Source organism: Lepus europaeus, chromosome 5 (assembly GCF_033115175.1).
Source record: "Lepus europaeus isolate LE1 chromosome 5, mLepTim1.pri, whole genome shotgun sequence".
Taxonomy (NCBI): domain Eukaryota; kingdom Metazoa; phylum Chordata; class Mammalia; order Lagomorpha; family Leporidae; genus Lepus; species Lepus europaeus.
Window position 1 is genome coordinate 42,707,439 of NC_084831.1, and position 23,796 is coordinate 42,731,234.

At 42.0% G+C, this 23,796-nt stretch overlaps 1 protein-coding gene across 1 annotated transcript in view; it reads left to right on the forward strand.

The window, feature by feature from the left end:
* Window positions 1-19,968, forward strand: part of RNF11 (ring finger protein 11) — a 46,066-nt gene extending 26,098 nt beyond the window's left edge. Inside the window, exons 2-3 of the mRNA XM_062191299.1 lie at window positions 16,218-16,387; window positions 18,039-19,968. Coding sequence (XP_062047283.1) covers window positions 16,218-16,387; window positions 18,039-18,210 — 342 coding nt within the window. The 3' untranslated portion in view covers window positions 18,211-19,968. The remainder of the gene's footprint in view (window positions 1-16,217; window positions 16,388-18,038) is intronic.
* The last annotated feature ends 3,828 nt before the right edge of the window (window positions 19,969-23,796 follow it).

Below are 23,796 nucleotides of genomic sequence, written 5' to 3' on the forward strand. Positions count from 1 at the left end.
TTGTAATGATTTTTTAAAATTTTTTTTAAAGATTTACCTATTTATTTGAAAGGCAGAGAGAGAGAGAGAGATCTTCCATTTTCTGGTTCATTTCCCAAATGGCTCAACGGCTGGGACTGGGCCAGGCTGAAACCAGGAGCCTGGAACTCCATCCAGGTCTCCCATGTGGGTGGCAGGGGCCCAAGCATGTGGGCCATCTGCTGCTGCTTTCCTGGGTGCATTAGCAGGCAGCTGTTTTGGAAGTGGAACAGCTGGGACTTGAACTGGTGCTCATATGGGATGCCAGTGTCACAGTCAGTGGCTTAACCTACTGTGCCTCAATGCCAATCCCATGAGCCACCTAACCTTTCAAAGCAATGTAAGACTCAGCTATAGGGGCCGGCACTGTGGCACAGCTAATTGAAGCCCCAGCCTGCAGTGCTGGCCCCTGCACCTGTGTGGGAGACCCAGAAGAAGCTCCTGGCTCCTGGCTTCGGATCAGCTCTACTCTGGCCATTGCAGTCATTTTGGGGAGTGAACCAGCGGATGGAAGACCTATCTCTTTGGCTCTGCAGCTCTCTGTAACTCTGTCTTCAAATAAATTAAATCTTAAAAAAAAAAAAGTACATAAAACTAAAATTAAAATTAAAGATTCAGCTATAATGGGTGGAAGATCTAGCACATGCCTGCTCTTTTTCTCTGTCACTGTCCTCTTCAAATAAATACATCTTAAAAATACCTATATTATTAAGTCATTTTGTCAGCAGAGTTAACCTTTAAGTCCCAAGTTTTCATTTCTGTGACTATTTCAACAACATAATATTTGAAATTACCGGACTGTCATATTTACAGCTTAAATTAAATCTTTATAGGTGTCCTATATATAGAATGATGTGACATAGACTGGTGCTGTGGCACAGTGGGTTAAGCTGTGGCCTACAGTGCCAGTATCCCATATGGTGCCGGTTCAGGTCCCAGCTACTCCACTTCCAATCCAGCTCTCTGCTAAAGGCCTGGGAAAGCAGCAGAAGATGGCCCAAGTTCCTAGGCCCCTGCACCCACATGGGAGACCCGAAAGAAGCTCTTGGCTCCTGGCTTCAACCTGACACAGTCCCGGCCATTATTGCCATTTGAGGAGTCAGCCAGCGGATGGAAAATCTCTCTGTCTCTCCTCTCTAACTCTTCCTTTCAAATAAGTAAATAAAACTTGAAGAAAAAAAAAAAAAGAATAGGGATGATGATGTAACAACTAAATAAAAAAAATGATGGGTCATAGTAGGTTAAATATCTATATCATGTGTATATATGTATATATATAGTGATTTGATTTTTTTTCATTTTCTGTTCAGCTTACAAATTGGGTATTCTAATGATAACTTCAACTTGATAACACCAACTTTGTAAACTTTTACTTTATTACAAAAGTAGTAATTGTATATTAACATTAAATAGAAATAAAAATAGGGCCAATATTGTGGTGTAATGGGTTAAGCCATTGCCCGAGATATGTGCATCCCACGTGGATGTCAGTGTGAGTCCTGACTAATCCACTTCCAGTCCAGCTCCTTGCTAATGCTCCTGGGAAAGCAACAGAAGATAGTTTAAGTCCCTGGGCCCTTGTACCCATGTGGGAGAGCTGGATGAAGCTCCTGGCTTTGGCCTTGCCCAGCCCTGGCTATTGCAGCCGTTTGGGGAGTGAACCAGCAGATGGATGAGCTCTTTTCTGTCTCTCCCCCTCTCTCTGTAACTCTGACTTTCAAATAAATAGAATCTTTAAAATAAAAACGAAATAAAAACTAACCATGGGGCCGGCGCTGTGGCGCAGTGGGTTAATCTATCGCATCCCATATGGGCGCCAGTTCAAGTCCCAGCTGCTCCTCTTCCAATCTGGCTCTCTGCCGTGGCCTGGGAAAGCAGTAGAAGATGTCTCAAGTCCTTGGGCCCCTGCACCCACATGGGAGACTGGGAGGAGACACTGTAACATATATGTAATAGAAACGTATAATATTTTTCCATCCTTTTTATTCTCAGTGTTTTTATAAGCATTTTCTGGCTACCTCATAGTCTTCAGGGTTATTTTTTAAAGTCATTAAGTATGTTGTATTAATATTGTCCTATACATTTTGGTTTTTTATTTCTCAATATTTCAAAATACATTTATTGAGTCATGGTCATAGTACTACTTATGGTAGAGGTGGAGGAGATGGTCAGGTGTGTTTCTTATCCAAGAATTATGCCAAGAGATTTTTATGAAAAAGTAGTATGCTGACAGTTTTATTTTCAAAATAAATAACTTGTGGGCAGGTATCCTTGCATAGAACATCTTTACATTTGAGTTCTTAGAATAATAGCACTAATCTTTTGTTTTACTGACATTTGGAGTATTAAGATATAACTCTCCCTCCCTCACTTCTTTTCTCCTCCTACATTAAGCAAAGTATGGAAACCAAATTAGGCTTGAGGACAGATCTTCAAGGCTGAACCCAATTTTGCACTTTTAGACATGTAACTGTTAACACATAGTACAACCTGAGTTCTCTAATTTTTTTTAAGGCATTTTACACTGGTTTAATATAATGTCAACCTTGACATCCAGTGTCTAAAATAATTTTTCATAACTGAAATCACAGGTGACTCCCCCAAAAATTGAACATTGTTAAAATTAAAAACTTGTTCTTCAGAAGGCACCATCAGGAAAAAGATACCCAATAGAAGGTGAGAAAATATCTGCAAATTATTTTTCTGATAAGGAACTAGTGTCTGTTGTATAACAAATACTTACACAAAACTCATTCATAAAAAAACAACAATTGTGGGAAAAGATTTTTAATATCATTTGCTTGAAGGAAAATGCTACTCAAAGCCAGAATGAGATAACTATATTCCCACTAGGATAGCAGTAATCAAAAAGATAGGGGTGGATGTCGTGCTGTGGCACTATGAGTTATACTGCAGCTTGCGACACCTGCATTCTGTATGTGAGTGTCTAGTTTAAATCCAAGCTCCTTTCCTTCCAATCCAACTCCTCTGCATCATGGACGACAGCAGATGACGACCCAGTAATTGGGTTCCTGTCAACTGTGTTTTACCTGGGTGGAGTTGGAGACTCCTAGTTTCAGTCAGGCCCAGCTCTGCCTGTTTGGCCAATTGAGGAGTGAACTGGTGGATAGAATATCTCTGTCTCTCCTTGTCTCTCTGTTACTCTGCCTTTCAAGTATACAAAAATAAATAGCATTTAAAAATAATAATAAGGGACCAGTGTTGTGGCATAGCAGGTTAAGCTACTGCCTGCTACACAGTATCAAAGCACCAGTGAGTCCTGGCTGTTCTACTTCCAATCCAGCATTCCTGCTGTTGCATCTGGGAAAGTAGAGGAAGATGACCCAGGTACGTAGGCCCCTGCCTTTTCCATGGGAGACCCAAAAGGAGCTCCTGGCTTCAGCCTAAACACAGCCATTGCAGCTATTTGGGGAGTGAACAGAGATGGCAGATCTGTCCATCTGTCTCTGTCTCTGTTACTCTGCCTTTCAAGTAAATAAATCTAAAAAAAATTAATTTTAAAAAGATGAGTTTGGGCTATAATGTAGAGAAATTGGAACCTCACGTGGTCCTGTTAGAAATGCAAGTTGGTGCAGGTGCTCTGGAAAACATTTAGGCAGTTCTTCAAAAGGTTGAACAGAGTTCTTTTAGGTATACACTCCAGAAAAATGAATACCTAGCTCTTTATACTTGTACATGAATTCTCACAACAGTATTATAATAACTAAAAGGTGAAAACAACTGAAAAATAATCAACGACTATCTAAAATGTGGTATGTCCATAGGATAGAATATTCAGCAGTGAGAAGGAATGGAGTTCTGACATCTGTGCTGGAACATGGATGAACTTTAAAAGCATGCTAAGGGAACAACCAGCTGCAAAAGACCACATATTAGTATGGTTCCATTTATATGAAATGTCTGTACTAGGCAAGTCGGTATGAAGTGGGGAATAGACTTTTAAGTTTTTATTCCAGGTCCCTGCCTCATACCTAGAGAAACATTCTAAGTACAGGCACATAAAGGCACATAAAATGATTAAGTTTTACTTAAAGCATGGAAAAGTAAGGGTGCGCATGTGTGTGCACATACATACACACAAGCATGGGTTGCCCTACACAGAGAAATACCTGACACGAGTGGGCAGTGGGCCCCAAGGAGAAAGGGGGAAGGAAAAAGAGCACCCCAGCACCTCCTCCAGTCGTGGTCTCTGGTGGAAGAGCGAGCTCCCTCAACTTGTTGGCCTATTTTGAGGTGGGGAGAGGGCACCTCTACAGGCATAAAACCACCTGTTTTACAATACCTCCATAAAATTCCTTGTGGATCTTAATATTCATATTTCCATGGGGTGTTCTCTCCAGGTCCCAGATGATGAAGTAGATGCATGGGGAAAAGGAGTGTTTTTATGAGGAGAAGGATAGTATTCCACATGGGGTGGGATCTTATGGCTTGTAGGTAGCTCCATCTCAGCTGTCCTAACTAGCTGCGGGCCTATCCCTGTATCAGGTAGAGATAGAAAAGCAGATCAATGGTTGCCTAGGTCTGGAGAGTTTAGGGGAAATTAGAGGTGACTGCTAATGGATATGGGTTTCCTTGGGGTGGGAGATGATGACGGTATACTAAAATTTACTGCTGATGGTTGCATAATCCTGTGAACATTAAAAACCATTGGATTGTGTCTTTTAAACAAGGCAGTTAGCTGCTCTCCTGTGTCTGTATCCAGGGATGTTAGGGTTTTTCATTTGTGGCATCCCCTAATGTCTAATGCACTCCATATTCTAGTCTGTCTTTAATCTCATTTCCTATATATCCTAAATTTTCACATGTCTCTTCTTGGCTATTCCATGACCTCTGGGAATTTGAGTTCACCCCCGTTCATCAACCAGGAAGTACAAGTTAAATGTTGGCTATTTTACAGGTCCATTGGAAAGTATGCCTGCCCCAGAATTTTTCAGGTCATGAGCAATTTAGGGATAGTAGATATGGGTGAGGTGGATATGTTTGTTTACTGTCTCTGCATTCGCATATTAAAAGGAGTTTAAACTTTACAAGGGCAGAGGATTTATCTGCCTCAACCCACCACATCAACTATCTGTCTTGATTACTGCTGTATCTCCTATGTCTAAAACATCATCCGGAATGTGGTTAGATGTTCAGTAAAGATGACAGTTGGTGCCTCGTTCATAATGAGACCTTGATTTTAGCTGTCTTGAAGGATGAAAGAGCTTATCTAATGAGTTGCTCATGCTGAGTTGCCTATAGTGATAATCCCTACTAGTTCTCTCCCTATTAGGATGCTTTACAACCCTGTAGAGTAAGAGCTTAGTTGATATCTATTTCATGGAAACAGTAACATTTTCAGGTCATTAAACAGAACAAACCCCAGCCCAACTTCCTGGAAATAGTGCTCTTTTTCCATGCAGACCACTCTGATTTGTATACTATCTCATTGAATATAAAACCATATTTCACAGTATCATACATGTGATGTGATGTTGACTTTTATTGCTCTGTGTGAAATTATTCAGGAACTATATAAGTGCTACTCTTTGGGAAGTTTTGTTTTGATAAGGATTCATGGCTCATCAGGACCAGAATACACATTGAGACCAAGTATTTCAAGTCCTCCTTTTATTAAGTATAACTCTGGCAAACTTCAGAAAAAACATTCCCAGTAGGAGAGTGCAGCTGTGAAGCGGGTGGTGCCAGCAACAGCTTGTAAGGCTGTAAGGAGAAAGATCAGAAGAGCTGGCTCTGATTTCTTACTGGAGGAAAAGATACAGCTTTTGGTGACAAGCTGCATTCTTTAGCAGTGACTTTATTTTTCCTTCACCACAAACCAGACTTGTACTATTTCCAGCCTAAGCACATCATGTAGGCACTTCCCTACTGCATTGTTTCAGTTTCTGAAATGGTATCATGCTCCCTAAATTGAGTCCAACTTTTAATGCAGTACCTTTCAGATGGACACATTTTACACTTCATCTGTTTCTTTTTTAGTTTATAAAATCCTTAAGATTAGGGCCTAATACATTCTTAACAACATTCATCATCTTATAGTTATTTCATTATGTATTAATAAATAGTTGGAATGCTTCTGAGATTTTTCTCATCAGAAAATCAGACCTTGCTTCTTTGGTATCTGACCCTGTCTTTTCCCTTTGTCCTACCTCAGCATATTTTATAATCCTGTGTGCTTTTCTTTTCCACCCCATTCTATGATGCTGTGTTTTTCCATAACACTCACTTTAAGGTTTTTCTTTTTTTTTTTTTTTCTTTTTTTTTTCTTTTTTTTTTTTTTTTTTTTTTGTCTTTTAAAGATTTATTTATTTGGGGCTCGCACTGTGACACAGTAGGTGAAAACCATAGCCTGCAGTGCTGGAATGCCATATGGGTGCCAGTTTGAGTCCTGTCTTGCTGCTCCACTTCTGATCCAGTTCCCTACTAATGCACCTGGAAAAGTAGCACAGAATGGCCCAAGTCCTTGGGTACCTGCACCTTCATGGGAGACCCAAAAGATACTCCTGGCTCCTGGCTTCAGCCTGGTTCAGCCCTGGCTGTTGTGGCCATATTTGAAAGGTTGAGTTAGAGAGAGAGAGAGAGATCTTCCATCCACTGGTTCACTCTAAAAAGGACCCTGGAACTCCATTTATGTCTCCCACCTTAGTGCGGGACCCCAAGTACATGGACTGTCTTTTACTGCTTTCCCAGTGGCATTAACAAGGAGCTGGTTCAGAGATGGGACAGCTGAGGCTTGAACCAGCACCATTGTGGGATGCTGGCATCACAGGCAGTGGCATAACCCACTACGTCACAGGGCCAACCCTAAGTTTTCCTTTTCTTAAAGGCAAATGCTTTTCCTTGAGTTCTTTCAGGGTTTTTGTATATATATTGTTTTGCTTGCAGGCTTGCATGGAGGACCAAAGAATGCATTAATGAAAAAATTGTTTAAAGTTATTTGAACTTCATTTGCATCTCCAATTGTAGATTCTTTGTTACTCAAAATTGAGACTCACAGGGCAGGCACATGTGTATCAATAATGAGGCAATGGAAGTTAGATAAGGCTATAAGACATTTAAGTAGATGATAGGGATAAAGGGAAGAAGTCAGGGGGAATCAGGAAGGATGAGACATCTACCTCGGATGACCAGTGATGTCATTGTAGGAAGGCTCAGATATTGAGCCCCCATTGTATGGTGAGTGCTTTACTTAATCATTCCTTATAATACTCTTTTATTTTAAAGATTTATTTATTTATTTGAAAGTCAGAGTTACACAGAGAGAGAAGGCAAGGCAGAGGGAGAGAAAGAGAGAGAGGTCTTCTGTCCGCTGGTTCACTCCCCAGTTGGCCGCAACAGCTGGAGCTGTGCCAATCCAAAGTCAGGAGCCAGGGGCTTCCTCTGGATGTTCCCACACAGGTGCAAGGGCCCAAGGACTTGAGCCATCTTCTACTGCTTCCCCAGGCCACAGCAGAGAGCTGGATCAGAAGAGGAGCAGCCGGGACATGAACCGGTGCCCATATGGAGTGCCAGCATTACAGGCAGCAGCTTTACCAGCTACACTACAGCGTCAGCCCCTATAGTACTCTTTTAAGATTAAGTGTTTTGTCAGTTTTGCTGATGAGGAAAATTTAGTTAGTCTTAGGGGGAAGTCACTTGCTTAAGGTTGCATGACTGTTAGTACCCTAACTGAAGTTCCATGAAATACAGAATGCTCTTTGTATACTTCTTTGCCATTAACCTAAATGGGGGACATGACAATTCTGAGTTTAGAAGGATATGGAAATAGAAAGTATTTAGTTTAGACTTATTAAAGTTTGTGCAGGATTGGTAGGTAGAATTTGAAAGAGGTATTTTCACTTGGAGAAGAAATGTTTGGTCATTTGTCATTTTCCTGTTTGGTTTTATTGTGGCTTAATCCAAATCATCATAATGTTTTCACAATTTGTTTACAATTTCTAACATGCACATCACATGGATTATCCTGAGTGCTTTAATTTAATTGTTCAGTTATCCAGTAATGTTTGAGTCTCAACTATGTGGCAAGTACTATGCTGAGAAGACTCTATATAATAGCATGCAAAACAGACACAGTCCCTGCCTTTATCAAATTTAATCTAATGATGACAGAAGGCACTTACCAGAAATCATTCAGATTATCCTAACATGAAATAATGTTTTATATTCATAGGCATAGAGGTGAGAGCAGCCAATTGAATCATAGATTATTCTTGCTTGATATATATCCAGGGACCTTTCCATTTAAGAGTTGCTGTTTGGGGCCAGGACTATAGGCTAAGCCTCTACCTGTGGCATCGGCATCCCATATGGGCATCGGTTTGTGTTTCACCTGCTCCTCTTCCAATCCAGCTCTCTGCTAATGGCCTGGGAAAACAGTGGAAGATGGCCTACATGCTTGGGCCTTGGAACCTGCGTGGGTGGCTCAATAGGCTAATCCTCTGCCTGTGCCGCCAGCACACCAGGTTCTAGTCCCAGTCAGGGCGCCAGATTCTATCCCGGTTGCCCCTCTTCCAGGCCAGCTCTCTGCTATGGCCCGGGAAGGCAGTGGAGGATGGCCCAAGTGCTTGGGCCCTGCACCCGCATGGGAGACCAGGAGAAGCACCTGGCTCCTGGCTTCGGATCAGCGCGGTGTGCCGGCCGCAGCATGCCGACCGCGGCGGCCATTGGAGAGTGAACCAATGGCAAAAAGGAAGACCTTTCTCTCTGTCTCTCTCTCTCACTGTCCACTCTGCCTGTCACAAGAAATAAAAAAAAAAAGAAGAAGAAGAACCACCTGCGTGGGAGACCCGGAAGGTGCTCCTGGCTTCTGATGGGCCCAGCTCCTGCCATTAGGGAGTGAACCAGCAGATAAAAGGCCTTTCTGTCTCTCTTCCTCTCTCTGTCTGTAACTCTGCCTCTCAAATCAATAAATAAAATCTTAAAAAAAAAAAAAAAGAGTTGCTGATCTCCAAATTCTTTGGGCCTCTCTACCTATTGGTAGTTTATGCTTTAATTAAATACTACACTTGAAGGCCAGCATTTTTATTGATTAGCAATTCAGTATGTTGGTGATTTTTTAAGATGTATGCTAGTCTCAAAGAATGTACTTTTGAAGTAAAGTGTTATGTTGTATACACACACTTAAATTAAGTATTTAACAGTTGGCTTGGAATTGTTAAATACAGTGAAATGAAAAAAAACACGGTGGGGCGGTGGGGAGCGGCACTGTGGCCCAGCAGGATAAAGCCCCAGCCTGCAGTGCCAGCATCCCATATGGGCACCAGTTTGAGTCCCGGCTGATCCACTTCTGATCCAGCTCTCTGCTATGGCCTGGGAAAGCAGTAGAAGATGACCCAAGTCCTTGGGCCCCTGCACGCATGTGGGAGACCCAGAAGAAGCTCCTGGTTCCTGGCTTTGGATCAGCTCAGCTCTGGCCATTATAGTCATCTGGGGAGTAAAGCAGTGGATGGAAAACTTCTCTTGCTCTACCTCTCTCTGTAACTCTGTCTTTCAAATAAATAAAGTAAATCTTTAAAAAAAAAAAATGGAGATAAGTTTGACAAGTGACTATACTTTTAGCTATTAATAGATAACACTTTTCTTAGGCTATTTATTTGTCCATCCATTTAGTGAGTGTTTCCTGAACTCATTTTATGTCAGAGTGCTAAATCCTGAGGAGTCATTGAGGAGCAAATATAGACAAAATTCTTTTTTTAAAAAAGATTTATTTGAAAGAGTTACACAGAGAGAGGAAAGAGAGAGAGAGAAGTCTTCCATCTGCTGGTTCACTCCCCAGATGGCCACAATGGCCGGAGCTGGGCTGATCCGAAGCCAGGAGCTTCTTTTGGATCTCCCAGGTGAGTGCAGGGGCCCAAAGACTTGGGCCATCTTCTACTGCTTTCCCAGGCCATAGCAGAGAGCTGGATCGGAAGAGGAGCAGCCGGGTCTTGAACCAGAGCCCATATGGGATGCCGGTGCTTCAGGCCAGAGTTTAACCTGCTGCACCACAGCACCAGCTCCGTAATTCTTTTTTTTTTTTTTTTTTTTTTTTTTTTTTTTTTTTTAAGATTTATTTTATTTATTTGAGAGGTAGAGTTACAGAGAGAGGGAGTAACAGAGAAAAAGGTCTTCCATTCACTGGTATACTCTTCAATGGCCACAATGGCTGAAGCTGGTCCAATCAGGAGCCAGTAGCTGCTTCTGGGTCTCTCACATGGGTGCAGGGGCCCAAGGACTTGGGCCATCTTATACTGCTTTCCCAGGCCACAGTAGAGAGCTGGATCAGAAGAGGAGCAGCCAGGACATGAACTGGTGCCCATATTGGATGCTGGTGCTGCAGGCAAAGGCTTAGCCCACTATGGCACAGCACTGGCCCTCAGATAAAACTATTAATCTCCCAAATTTTACAATCTAGTGGGGGAAGACAAGACACTCAAATTTTAACTAAATGCAAAATACAATTTTGACAAATGCTTGAAGTTACTTGAATACTCTCATATGAGGCTGTAATAACAGAATGGTTAGGGAAGGTTTTTGAGAAAGTTAGTTTGAGCTCTGTGTCTAGAGGATGTATATTAAGTAAAGTGATGGGGGAGAATGCTTCAAGCAGAGAAGCAAGTGCTCTGATCTTTGGAGAGATTGTTCTTCAAAGAATCAGAGAAGGCCTTTGAGGCTAATAAGCAGTACAAATGTATTAGAGGATAGGTAACCCTGTAGACTCTGCAGGGCCTTGGAGGACTTGCTTAGAGCTTTGACCACCTGGCTGGTGCTGTGGCATAGTGGGTTAAGCCTCTGTTTACAGCTAGGCATCCCATATGGGTGCCAGTTCTAGTTCCGGCTGCTCTTCTTCCAATCCAGCTCTCTGCTATGGCCTGCGGAAGCAGTGGAAGATGGATGGCCCAAGTCCTTGGGCCCCTGCACCCATGCGGGAGACACAGGAAGAAGCTCCTGGCTTCTAATCGCCCAGCTCTGACCATCGTGGCCATTTGGAGAGTGAAGTGGCAGATGGAAGACCTTTCTATTATCTGTCCTTCTCTCTGTAACTCTACCTCTCAAGTAAATAAATAAATAAATGAAATCTTTAAAAAAGAAGAACTTTGAAAGGATTGCTCTAACTTGTAGGTAGAGGATGTAGAGATTTTGCTAATACTGCACACTGGGGAAGAAATAAGAGCTTAGACTGGGATATTGTCAGTGGACGTGGAAGGAAATAGGAAGTAAGTGTTTAGCCTGTCAGTTAAGACATTTGTGTGCCATATATTATAGTACTTGGACTCAGTACCCAGCTCGACTCCTTACTCCCATCTTCTTAAAGTAGACCTGGGAGGCAGTGGTAAGGACTCAAAGTTGGGTTGCTGCAACCCATGTGGAAGATCTGGATTGTGTTCTGGCTTTAGCCTCCCTCCTCCCATCGCCCAACCATTACAGGCATTTGGGGAGTGAACCAGTACATGGGAGCTGTGTCTTGTTTCTCTCCGTCTATTCAACAAATAATTCTAAAAGATTGCATCTATATTAGTTTATTAAATATACCCTAATAAAATACCACAAACTTGATAGCTTAAGCAATAATTTATTTTCAATATGTTTTTTATTTGAAGACTTTTTTAGATGTTTTTATTTATTTTTAAATATTTTTTAAAGATGTTTTTATTCATTTGAAAGAGTTAGAGAGAGAGAGAGGTCTTCCATCTGCTGGTTCACTCTCCAAATGGCTGCAATGGCCAGATGGGCCCATCAGGAATCAAGAGCTTCTGGGTCTCCCACGTGAGTGCAGGGGCCCAAGGACTTGGACCGTCCTCACTTAACAGGTTAACAGGAAGCTGGATTAGAAGTGGAGCTGCTGGAATTCTAACTGGTTCCCATATGGGGTGCCGGCGCTGCAGGCCAGGGCTTTAACCCTCTGCGCCACATCGCTGGCCCCTTTTCACATAGAAAATTAAATCCAGGGGCCGGCGCCATGGCACAGCGGGTTAACGCCTATATGGATGCCGATTGGAGTCCCGGCTGCTCCACTTCCGATCCAGCTCTCTGCTACAGCCTGGGAAAGCAGTAGAAGATGGCCCAAGTCCTTGGGCCCCTGCACCCACGTGGGAGACCTGGAAGAAACTCCTGGCTCCTGGCTTCAGATCGGCACAGCTCTGGCAGTTACAGCCAGTTGGGGAGTGACCCATCAGATAGAAGACCTCTCTCTCTCTCTCTCTGACTTTCAAATAAATATATAAATCTTAAAAAAAAAAAAAAGAAAGAAAAAGAAAACTAAAATCCAAAGTCAAGATATTTGATATCATCTTAGACCTCTTTCCTTGGCTTGCAGATGATTGCCTTCTCACTGTATCCTCACACGTTCACCCATTTGTGCTTTCCTCTGTACTAAATTATATATATATATATATATATATATATATATGTATGTATATATATATATATATGTTCAGAAATACTAGTTCAGTGCTAGTGCTGTGGTACAGTGCAGAAGCCATCGCCTTCGATGCCTGCATCCCATATGGCCACCAGTTCAAGTACCTGATACCCCACTTTTGATCCAGCCCCATGCCACTATGCCTGCGAAAACAGAAGATGATCCAAGTGCTTGGCCAGTTGTACTCACTGGGGAGACCCAGATGGAGTTGGAGGCTGCTGGCTTCGACCTGACCCAGGCCCAGCCATTGCAGCCAGTTTAACTGGTGATTGAGAGATTTCTCTCTTTCCCCTTCCCCCAATTCTCCCTGTCCGTAACTCCGCCTTTCAAATAAATAAATAAATATTAAAAAAAAAAACACACAAAAAAGAACAATACTAGTTTCTTTAGGATTCTTTCCAAATTTCTTCGAGAAAATGGGTGAAACACAAGTGCTAGATAGTTACTGTTGTCAAATTCAAAGCATACTATTTTAACCAGGGAGCTTTCCTAATGAACACTACAAAATCTGAAAGCACAGGAGTCTGTGCAGGCACCATTCATCACTGAACATCATCTGGAAAGTGTGTACTTTTTGTTGTCAGCTCTGCACTTAGGCCCTGGAACATAGGATATTCAGAATTTTTAATGTTTCATTTGTTTTCACTTGGGAATGAAACATAACTGCCATGCAATTATAAACTGTATCGCTGATTTGGGGGTCTTTACGACAGTTCCTCATTCTTAATAGGAGAACTCAGAGGATTCAGTATATAATTGTATTCACAGCTATGACTTATTTTACAGCAAAAGAATGGAAAGCAAAACTTGAAAGGGGACAGGTGCAGAGGAAGAAGTCCAGAGGAAATTAGGCACAAGTTGTCAGTAGTCTTCTCCTATTGGATTCACAGAGGACCTGCTTAATTTCTCCACTGTGCACTTGTGAAGGGTTGTCCATCAGGGAAGCTCATTGGAGTCTCATGTGTCCACAGTACTGAATAGACACCCACTGCCTACCACATAACCAAAATTCAGGCTTTCAGAAGGAAAGCAGGTGTTCAACATAACTCATATTGTTTACACAGCGAGTTTAAGCACTGTGGGTCAGCAGTCAGGGAAAGGAGGGAACCATCCCCCAGTACAAATATTTTTAAAAGTTGCTGCTTTTATACTCCTATCTGTTCCACTCAGTGTCTTTCTCATTACTAAATAATTAATTGATAACAAGGATATCACACCTTTTTTAAATGGATATGATAGAAATTAAAATATGAAGTTAGGAGTATGTGGTAAGAAGGGTGAGGCCACATGCATCTTTAAATACCAGGATGCCTTAGTCATTTCCTTCCTTCTGTGTTTTTCTGAAAAGATGCATGTGAATCAAAATTAGATTGTCAAATCATTTTAATTATCTAGAAGGTACTGAGAAGGTACAAGGTACTAGAAGGTACTGGTTTAACACAAAACAAAACCACCAAAATGGCAAATATATCCATAATGTGAATTTTATGGTGGCGTAGTAATTTAAGACGCTGCTTAGGAAACTCGCATCCTATATTGGAGTTCCTGGGTTTGATTCCTGGCTCCACTTCATATCTAGCTTCCTGCTAATGTGCACCCTGTGGGGCAGCAGGTGATAGCTCAGATGTTAAGCCCCTGCCACCCACTTAGGAAGCACATATGGAGTTTCTGGTTCCTGGCTTTGACGTGCCTCATCCCTGTCTGTTGCTAGCCTTTGGAGAGTGAACCAGTGAATGGGAATTCTCTCTCTTGACTCTATGACTCTCAATAAAATCTATTTGTTTGAAAGGGGCAGAGAGAAAGGGGAGAGGAAGAGAAAGAAACAGAGGTCTCCCATCCTGAAATTTCCAGATGCTAGTAGCCTCTATGACTGGGCAATGCTGAAGCCAGGAGCCAGGAACTCTGTCGAAGTATTCTCTGTGGGTGGCAGGGACCCAAGTATTGAGCCATCGCCCACTGTCCCAAGGGTTCAAGTTAGCAGAAAGCTGGAATAGGGAATAGATCCAGGACTTGAACCTAGGCACTCTGGTATGAGATGCCAGTGTCCCAAGTGGCATCTTTACTACCATGCCAAATGCCCTGCCTGTGTAGTACAATTTTGTTCTTCTTTTCTGCTTTCTGTGTTCCCTATAAACAAAAGTGAATCATAAGACTGAAGAAATCTAGCCACAAAAAAATGCGTGCTTAGAAATTTTTACCTAAAATTCTCTCCTACATTGCACCGCATCCCAATTCTATTTCATTAGAGTAGCTCAATTTTAAATATTGTGGTTACAAATACAATTCCTTTGAACAACAAAAAAATTTGTTTATTTGAAAGGTAGAGTTACAGAAGCAGAGAGACACAGAGGTCTTCCATCTGCTGGTTTACTCCCCAAATGGCCACAATAGCCAGAGCTGATCCGATCTAAAGCCAGAAGCCTGGAGCTTCTTCCCTGTCTCCCACGTGGGTTCAAGGGCCCAAGGACTTGGGCCATCTTCTGCTGCTTTCCCAGGCCATAGCAGAGAGCTGGATCAGAAGTGGAGCAGCTGGGACTCGAACCAACACCCATATGGGATGCTGGCACTGCAAGTAGCGGCTTTACCCACTATACCACAGTGCTGGCCCCTGAACAAAAATTTTTTGTTTCTTTAAAAGCCTATTAGATTTGGGGCTTACATTGTGGCATAGCAGGGTAAGCCACTGTCTGCAACACCTGCCACTCAGTGGGCGACCCAGTAGGTATGGCTTCTGGCATCTTCATGGCCCAGCTTTGGTTATTGTGGCCATTTGGGGAGTAAATCCTCAAATGAATCTCTGTGACTGTTTCTCCCTGTCTCTCTGTAAGTCTACCTTTCAAGTAATCCCTCCCCCAAAAAAATTTTAAAGGCTGTGTTAAATTTTTAGACTAGGTAGTTTAAGAACATGATATCGGGGGCCGGCATTGCATTGAAAAGTAAAAAATTGATAGTGTTGAGGCATATGCCACAGGTGAATTCACGAAGAAAATATTCTTGAAGAAAAGTCGTTTTGGGGGGCTGGTGCCGTGGCACAGCAGGTCAGTGCCATGGCCTGCAATGCCAGCATCCCATATGGGTACCAGTTAGATTCCCAGCTGCTCCACCTCCAATCCAGCTCCCTGAGAATGCAACTGGGAAAGCAGTGGAAGATGACCTAAGTGTTTGGGCCCCTGCACCCACGTGGAAGACACAGGAAGAAACTCTGGGCCCCTGGCTTTGGTCAGGCCCAGCCCTGGCTGTTGGGGCCATTTGGGGAGTGATCCAGTGGATGAATGATCTCTCTATATATGTATCTTCTCTCTCTCTCTTCAACTCTGCTTTTCAAATAAATAAATAAATTTGAAAAAAATTGGTAAACTGACATAATTCCATCGCAACATATAGAATATTAAATTAGCTTATTGAGTACAGTCTGGTTCATTAATTGCTTGACAGATCTGTTTATATTGATTTATCTGTTGGTGTATTCAGAATGAGCATATCTGGGTAAATTCTTCATGTGGAACTACTTAAATTAACATTCCATGCAAGTTTTTAAGTGTTGCTTGTTTTTAGATCCTTTAAAAGTAGGTCACATATCTAAATTTGAATTTTTTATGTATTTTTTGTTCTAGTAGCCAATATTAAGACACAATCTGCACAGTAGGCCAGTTTGCTATCTCTCCCAGGACCCCTTTTGCTTACTATATGTAGCCTCCTACCCCTATTAAAAAGGAAAAGCATGATCTCTAGAAATTTTCTTTAAAAGTAATCATTTTCTCCATTTTTAAAAATTTAGGAACAAGTTCCTGTTCCAGTCTATCATCCAACACCCAGCCAGACTCGGCTAGCAACTCAGCTGACTGAAGAGGAACAAATTAGGATAGCTCAAAGAATAGGCCTTATACAGCATCTGCCTAAAGGAGTTTATGACCCTGGAAGAGATGGATCAGAGAAAAAGATCCGGGAGTAAGTTTTAATAAATTTATACTTTTCCTCATGTACTTTGGAAGTCAGACATGCAAGAGAATGCTTAAATGTAGCAATTTGAAGGATTTTCATATCAAAATAGCTAGAAAATGGTGGCACGAATTCTGACCATTTATACTCATGCTGCCTATCCACTTGGATTACAGTTGATAATTATTTTTTTTATTTTTTATTTATTTATTTTTATTTTTACAGGCAGAGTGGACAGTGAGAGAGAGAGAGAGAGACAGAGAGAAAGGTCTTCCTTTTTGCCGTTGGTTCACACTCCAATGGCTGCCGTGACCGGCGCGCTGCGGCCGGCACACCACGCTGATCCGAAGGCAGGAGCCAGGTGCTTCTCCTGGTCTCCCATGGGGTGCAGGGCCCAAGCACTTGGGCCATCCTCCACTGCACTACTGGGCCATAGCAGAGAGCTGGCCTGGAGGAGGGGCAACCATTACAGAATCCAGTGCCCCGACCGGGACTAGAACCCAGTGTGTCGGCGCCGCTAGGCAGAGAATTAGCCTGTTGAGCCACAGTGCCGGCCCTACAGTTGATAATTAGTCATTCAACCATGTGAATGTGAACTGAGACCCAATATACAGATATACCCATAGTTTGAGACAGGTTCTATACCCAATAATAAAACAGAGTCCTAGGGCTCTGTTTCCAGAGGTGTACCTCACTCCTCTCACTAAAGCTTTATGGACAAAATACTCAGTGGAGATAGTCTTATTTAGGCAAAAAAAATTATGCAAGCTGCATTCATGTTTAGGACTTCAGTAATTTGTAGTATTGGAATTCTTCAATAAGTTATGCAGCCATTAAACTTGTTTCTTAAGGGTTTTTAGTGATAGGAGAAGTCCTATTTATTTCTAAACTTGTGAAATCTATTAAGCCTGATGAATTGAAGATGAAATTTTACTTATGGGGAATTTTTGTTCCCAGGGCATATATTATCTACGAGGTTTCCAATGAGAATAGCTGTTCTTTTAGGTTGCAAATGGCCTCACCAAAATAGACACGTTGTGATTTACTTTGTTGTAGTTTGACTGTTGGAAGTTCACAGCACTATTTAGCACTAATACTTAAGAGCATTGACACTTAAAGAGTCTAAACACTGATGAAACACTGCAGAATGGATTGCTTCTTGAGCCTGAAGAAACCGAAGTTAATGAAGAGAGCTTTAATGTAGAGCAGCCCCAATAAGTAGGCTGAAATTAGTGCTTCTGTTTTTACATGTCATTATTAAAATGAGAATTACATTACTCTGGGATTACACTAAAAACTCAGTACAAAGAACAGGGTTGATAAAATGATGATTGCCTACCTAAAGATGCTTTCAGGTATCTCCTAATGTGTAGCTGTTTTATAAGCTAGCAGTGGACTTGATCCCCAGTGTGACACCTTTTTATTTGCTCTGTTGACTCTGTTGATTGCTCTTAAGTCTTGCAAATTCCCAGGGAACTGGAATAAGACAATATGTGTGAATCAGCACTCACTAGGAAAAGTTCAGTTTTGGTGATGACTGAAATGCCATTCTAATGTATTGCTTGGATTAACACTGTTTTTGTAATGGGATTTTGAAGAAAATTCTGAGTGGGCCACTTCTCTAAAAATGCCTTCTGATTTCTCTCCTCACCCCCAACAGGTGTGTGATCTGTATGATGGACTTTGTTTATGGGGACCCAATTCGATTTCTGCCGTGCATGCACATCTATCACCTGGACTGTATAGATGACTGGCTGATGAGATCCTTCACGTGCCCCTCCTGCATGGAGCCAGTTGATGCAGCACTGCTTTCATCCTATGAGACTAATTGAGCCAGGGTCTCTCGTCTGACTTCAAGTGAACCATCATTTTGGTGGTTTTGATCTTTTGTCACTGAGCCCAAAGAGCCAGGAATTAGGAATTAAGATCATGCACAAAAGTTTCCTAAATATTCCTGGATGGCTGCAGATGTTGGGGGAAAGTATGTGATATTTTAGAAACTAGGGGGAAAAGTAGGATGGTATTTTTATGTAAAGCCTTGACCCAGTGTTTAAAAATATAATTGTATTTAGATCTTGTAATTGCTCCAGTACATAGGAATTGTGTAAAGTGTTACAGCAGCTGTATATGTTTAAATTGTGTGTGTTGAAGATTAGGAAAAAGATAGTGGTTATTTTTCCTAAATGAAATAACGTTCTCCCCACCCACCCACCCTACTCAAATTCTTTTCTGAAGTTGCTGGCATTTGGGTCAAGGTTTTATTAAAAGCTACATTTTATAACACTGGCACAAAAAAAAAGTAGTTTTAAGCTTGTTTGCACAGTTCTTTTTTTCCATTGGAAATGGAATTCATTGCCTTAGGTCTTTTTAAATAGTGTATTATTATCGTTGGGGCTGGCTCTATGCTTGAAAACCAGTTTATTTATAACCTGTTATAAGTGCTATATTCTGTTTGCAGTTAGGAAATGCAGAATTCAAAGTGGTCTCCTAGCTTGTAAGCAAACTGAGATGCACTATCCCTTTTCTATATATATTTAAAAAAACTGAGTCAATGGTGTCAAGAAATAAATTCTAGCAAAGTGGGGTTTAATATTACCATTTCCTATGTGTTTTATCTAATTCTTTTGGTTGTTAATATGGTGATAATTGAAAGTCAAGGTAAATTTTAAATATTAAGAGTTTTGATTTATTGAATTATGCCACCAGTGCTTATGTAAAAATAAGTGTAGCACCATGGTGAAACTTAAATGAGAAGTAGTTTCTCAGCTGTAACACTTTTGATTTATTCTCTTTCCTGTGATCTCCTTCCCTGTTGTCTTGAACCATAGCAAAAGGATACTGCATCTCTCATCACTGTAGTGCTGAGGTTATTGAAGTTCTATAAAACACATCTCAGTCTTTGTTCTTGGGAAGATACTTGTTAAGTCCTGCTAGCTAGCTGATGAGACAAAGCAGGGAGAACCAAGATAAATATGTTTCATGTTTGCACACAAATGCAGAATTTGTATAACCACCCGACTTCATGGTTGTGATCTCAAAAAAGAAGGAATTTCTTCTTTATCTTTTTCTTGCAGTTAATTTAAGAATAAATCTCTAAGCTTCTGAAGTGTTAGAGGTAGGGATGGTCTGGTAATGATGTAGTAGTAATGTTTCATTTAGCATGTGTTTGTTTTTCCTTATGTACTCAAAGGTGACTTATTTGTTCAACTCAGTGATACTACAGCTAGCTAAAAATCGTTCGTTAGCAAAAGGAGAAGCTGTCTCAACGAAGAACTTGCTAGTTTATATTGAGTTGAATTTTGACTCAGTTTTGTACATTCAGAAGATGAGTATCTTGAAGGTTCTTTATAATTACATTATAGAGGGCTTCAGTATGGTATAAGTACTTTGAAGATTGAACATTCAACTGTAGTATCCATATGTTAGTTAATTCCTTGTGAGCCCCATGATGGAAAGACTTAAAGATGAATTTGAGAAAGAGTGAATGAAATTAGATTATCAGGTTCTGTTAAATTGTTACATGTATCTTGCTTAAATTTCTGTTCATTAATTTATATCCACCCAATTACATAAAGCAAATTTTGAAGAAACCCCTGAAGTTGTGCAATATTTTCAGTGACAATTTTTTATTATGTTTTCTACTTAAACATGTATGTGTCATCAAGTATTATAGTCAGATTTTCTTTTTTTTCTAGATTAAAGTTGGTAAATGAACTTTTTTAAATCATCTTCTATGTTACAGTTAGTCTTTCTTTATTACAAGGCTTCTTTCACAGAAGTTTGGTGGTAATAATGAAGGAACCAGTATTGAATGGGATAATTCGTTTTTAGGAATTTTGTATTTAACTTTGTTCTTCACATTGATGTTAAGAATCATCAATTTTGATTTTTACTAAGTTGTTAAATAAACTTACAATACAGCTATAAAGGGCTCAAGTTAGAGTTAATTACATAAGAATATTCTAGATATCTAACCCTTTAAAAGTTATGTATAAATTTAGTTATTCAAATTACTTTTAAATGTACATACACTCACACACATGGTGTATACATTTGTATACTTCAAGGAATTTTTTAAAAGTTTACTTGAGAGAAAGAGAAAGAGCGAGTGAGCTCCCTTTTACTGGTTCACTCCCTAAATGACCACAAAGGACCGCTGGGGCTGGGCCAAAACCAGGAACTAGGAACTCTATCCAGGTCTCCCACGTGGGTGGCGGGAGCCCAATCACTTGAGCCCTCCCTGCTGCCTCCCAGGATCTGCATTAGCAGGAAGCTGGAGTTAAGAGCCAGATACCAGTATGGAACCCAGGCACCTTGTTTCCGGGGCACCGGTGTCCTGAGGTCCTAATCACTAGTGTAAAACCTACCTGGGAAGTTTTGTTTTAAAGTGTTTTTTATTGGTTGGCATTTTGCATCATTGAAGCATATACTTAGACTTGATCGATTTAATGTTGCTGAAGTCCGGTGATAGGAACAACCTTATTTAGATACAGGCATGATGTGTTTAGGCTCGGCTTCAGGATTTGAAATGTCTCAAAAAACCATTTCAGGAAAAAATTAAAACAGTCCTGGACTCAGGATACCTTCATCCTGAGTATCACGGGCCTGACAGTAATCAGCCCTCCGTATCAGGTAGAAGCTTCGACTGCCTGATATTACCCATTTGGGAGACATGGCTGAATTTCTTCCAGTGTTTCCCCTTCTCTCTTCTTGGTCCAGTTTTCAGGTATTTTCTATTTGAGGCCTCTTGTTTCCATCAACTTCATTTCTTCCCTACTCATTGGGGTGCCTTGATTTTTCCTGCTGCCTTCAGGAGTAAATCATTGCTGTAGCCTAACCTGTCAACAGAGTGAGTGGAACCACCCTGAGCTCTTAAAGATAAACACAAAGCCAACCTAGGTATTTAGTAAGTGCTTGTTAAATATAGAGTAGAAATGTTCAACCTACAAATTCTCCACCATTGCATTAAATACTCATTAGTCCACTTTTAAGAGACTGATTACTTTCCAAATGCCTGCTGCAGCCAAGGCTGGGCCAGGCCCAGGTCAGGAGCCCAGAACTCAGTGCAAGGCTCTCAGGTGAGGACCTCAAGTATTGAACCTCCCAAGGTGCTCATTAGCAAGAAGCTGGAATTCAAAGTAGAGAACTAAGACTCAATCGAACTCAGGCATATGGAATGTGGCTGTCAAAAGCTACATCTTAACCACCACTAAATGCAAGCCCCTGTAGTGTTACCTTGACAAAAGAAACAGGTCCTACCCTGGGAAGACATTTTCAGATGGGCCCTTATTGCAAGTTCTACTCTCAAAACTGAAGCTTTGAGTTAATGGCTTTGAAGATAACCTCTGAAATTAGAAGTCCTGTTCATGACTATGGATTTGGCTAAATTGACTTTCTGATTTCCTGTGAAGAGCAAAGAACCTGAAGTGCTAATTCATACTCTTTTTTTTTTTAAGATTTATTTATTTATTTATTTTTGGACAGGCAGAGTTAGAGAGAGACAGAGAGAAAGGTCTTCCTTCTGTTTGTTCACCCTCCAAATTGCCGCCTCAGCCGGCACGCTGCGCCAATCTGAAGCCAAGAGCCAGGTGCTTCTCCTGGTCTCCCATGTGGGTGCAGGGCCTAAGGACTTGGGCCATCCTCCACTGCCTTCCTGGGCCACAGCAGAGAGCTGGACTGGAAGAGGGGCAACTGGGACAGAATCTGGCACCCCAACCGAGACTAGAACCCGGAGTGCCGGCACTGCAGGCGGAGGATTAGCCTAGTCAGCTGCGGTGCCAGCCTTATATATTTAAAAGGAAGAGTTATAGAGAGGTAGAGAAGTCTCCCATCCACTGGTTCACTCCCCAGATGGCTGCAACGGCTGGAACTGAGTTGATCCGAAGCCAGGAGCATCTTCCAGGTCTCCCACATGGATGCAGGGTCCCAAGGACCCGGTTCATCCTCTACTGCTTTTCCAGGCCATAGCAGAGAGCTGGATCAGAAGAGGAGCAGCTGGGACTTGAACCGGCGCCCATATGGGATGCCGGCACTGCAGGTGGCAGCTTTACCCGCTACGGCATGGCGCCAGCCGCCACACTAAGTCTTAGTATGTGATTCTCACTTAGCTTATTGAAAGCCTTCTGTTTTTCCTAAGTCCAGCAGCTGGAGGAAAGAGGCATTATTTTTATTAGCAATTCAGACACACTGAAAGCAATTGGTGCTGGAAACTGACTCCCTTGTATATTGTTATATAACCCAGTCTTCACAGGAGCTAAAATAATTTTTTAAATCTTCTATTTGGAAAGCAGAGAGATCTATCTGCTTCTTCACTCCCCCAAATCTCTGTAACAGCACAGGCTGGGTAAGGCTGAAGCTGGAGCTGGGAACCCAGTGAGTGACAGTGACTTAAGTACTTAAACCATCACCTGCTATCTCTGGGGTGTCTGGGACTCCAACCCAGGCACTTAAGTAATGGAATATGGGAACCCCAATCAGTGTCTTAATTGCAATGCCAAACATCCATCCCCAGCTAAAACAATTTTTAGTGAATAAATCAGATGTTGTGCTTCCCCTGTGTAAAACATCAATACTTCTGTCAGGATGGGCATTGTGGCACCATAGATTAAGCTGCCCTTTGGGACACCTGCATCCTGTGTCAGTGCCTGGCTTGACTCCCAGCCACTCCATGCCTCTGGCCCAGCTTCCTCGTGCACGTGGGAGGCAGCTCATCCAGGCCTAAGAACTTGGGGTCCTACCAACCACGTGGGAGACCTAGTGGAGCATCTGGCTCCTGGTTTCAGCCTGGCTCAGCCCCTGCTGTTGCAGGCGTCTGGGGAGTGAACCAGCAGACAGAAGATCCCTCTCCATCTCTTTCTATCACTCTGCCTTCCAAACAAATCTTAGCGGGGAGGGGGGAATAGCTTCCCATCACACTGACAACAAAATCCAACTCCTTAGGAATGAGCTGGCATCTGTCTCCATTTTTCACTTTTGCCCTGCAGCCCTCCTGCATGTTGTTCAGATAGCTGACTGCTTGCCCCATTTGTTTCCTGCATTCTTTCAGTTCTTGTTAGTCTTCCCTCTCAGAGCAGACTCCATGACAGCTGGACAGTAGTTATGCACAGCTGTATGTTAAGGAAGGCACGGAGAAAAGAGTGGGGGGCAGAAACGTACCTAAGGAATCAGAGAGGGAGCGGCCATCCCGGGGTGGTTCTCACTGAAGAGTCTGGAGGATGGCGAAAGGGCAAAGGGAAAGCTCTCCTTGCGCGGCCACTTCCAACAAGCCTTGTCTCTAACTTGGGCCTCAGTCTGCATCCACTGACCTCATCCTCCACCTGCCACTGGAAAGCCAGCTTCGTGTATGTCGGGAAGAATCTGATATTGGCTGTAGAGTGTCTGCCCAGTACTCAATCTTCCCTTTTAGCACTGAGCGTATG